The 1,754-nt window shown below is 31.0% G+C and overlaps 1 protein-coding gene across 6 annotated transcripts in view; it reads left to right on the forward strand.

The window, feature by feature from the left end:
- Nucleotides 1-1,754, forward strand: part of LOC106465668 (kinesin-like protein KIF3A) — a 101,961-nt gene that overhangs the window by 89,028 nt on the left and 11,179 nt on the right. For all 6 annotated transcript variants that reach the window (XM_013925906.2, XM_022393952.1, XM_022393935.1 and 3 more), the window contains exons 14-15: nucleotides 134-370; nucleotides 1,507-1,632. In XM_013925906.2, coding sequence (XP_013781360.1) covers nucleotides 134-370; nucleotides 1,507-1,632 — 363 coding nt within the window. The remainder of the gene's footprint in view (nucleotides 1-133; nucleotides 371-1,506; nucleotides 1,633-1,754) is intronic.

Genomic DNA, 1,754 nt, shown 5'->3' on the forward strand with positions numbered 1-1,754 from the left:
TAATTAAGACAGTATGATAAGAACACCTTAAAGTATTATAAGGTTATAATTATTTTAAAATCATTGTTAATTAATTAAACTAACAGTTAATATATATATGAAACTAAAACCTATTATGATTCTTAATTTTAAGGCTGAAAGACTAGACATAGAAGAAAAGTACTCAAGTTTGCAAGAGGAGGCTGCTGGCAAGACCAAAAAACTGAAGAAGGTGTGGACCATGTTAATGAGTGCCAAAGCAGAGATGGCTGATCTTCAACAAGAACACCAAAGAGAAGCTGAAGGGCTTTTAGAAAATGTTCGACAGCTGAGTAGAGAGCTTCGACTCAATATGTTAGTCATCAATGCTTTCATTCCACCTGAATACCAGGTAAATAAATATTGGGAGATATTCTGAACTTTATTTTCATTGCTTCTTAAAACACTCTTCTAGAAAACTAACTTGTAGGTTATTAATTTAAGGTTAAAATGGATATTATATACAACAGAAAACTTTTTATATATGCTAAGTATACAAGTTTAAAGTAATACAGTTTTAAAATGACATCTTGGATGTCTTACTTAACTCTTAATGTGTAAATTAGCTCTTCAAGCTTAACAATACATCACAAACACTGATGTTGAATTCAGACCCATTTATTCCCATAAAACTGATACACAGTTTCTACATAATTCTAGACTTTGGTATTAAGAAATTAAAACTTTTATAGATAATTTAGGTGTGGAGTGTCCTGGTGATTAGAGCACTTAACTCGCAGGTTGCAAGATTGAAACCTATCACCAAATATGCTTGCCTTTTCAGCTGTGAGGGAATTATAATATGGTGGTCAATGCCACTCTTTACTGGTAAACAGTATCCCAAGACTTGGTAGTGTTGACGAGCTTCCTTCCAGCTACAGAGTTTATCACTTCAAAATTAAGAAAGGCTAGAGCAGATAGACCTCGAGTAGCTGTGTGTGTGAAAGTAAACAAATAAAATGAATATATATATATCTATTTTGCATTAAAATTTAAATAGTTCTCTTTTAAAGTATGTTTTTTTGTATTATGAAAAAATACTCTTGCAATTGAGCTGGATATTTTTCATTTATTTTATATGTAGACAAAAGTTGCATATGACGATAAAGTTTCAATGCTTTGTTCTTAGTGAGATACAGTAGCAAGATAGAGGATTTTTTTGTACATTAACTGCCTATAAAATATAAACGTATTGTCGTTAAAATATGTTTTTTATATATTTTATCAAAACAGTTCCCAAGAAAACCTGTATTTAATGTGTTGAATACCTTTGTAAAGTATAAATTGATACAGCTGGAATTGAAACATGTTTAGAAACAGTTTTTTAGTTAATTTTTATACACAGCATTTATCAGTGTCTCAATCTAGTGTTATGACCACTGGTATCTTAAGATTGATCCCTCAACATATGACAGTATTTTGTACATTTGTACAGGAAGCTTATAGATCAGGTAAGGATTGATGGGTTTTTTTTGTTTGTTTATACAGGAGTTACTGGAACAGTCGGTCCACTGGAATGAAGATATTGGAGAATGGCAGCTGAAATGTGTGGCTTACACTGGAAACAACATGCGCAAACAGACATCTTCTATGGAAAAAGACAAACATAAAGAAGTAATTTGTTTGGCTTTATTTCTATTTAGGCTTAATGTTTAAAGGTAAACATGAATTTGTTTATATACACCTGGAAAAAATTTAAGCACCCAAATATTTTTCAGGATTGCTTATTGTAAAAT

This window comes from Limulus polyphemus, unplaced genomic scaffold (genome assembly GCF_000517525.1).
Source record: "Limulus polyphemus unplaced genomic scaffold, Limulus_polyphemus-2.1.2 Scaffold69, whole genome shotgun sequence".
Taxonomy (NCBI): domain Eukaryota; kingdom Metazoa; phylum Arthropoda; class Merostomata; order Xiphosura; family Limulidae; genus Limulus; species Limulus polyphemus.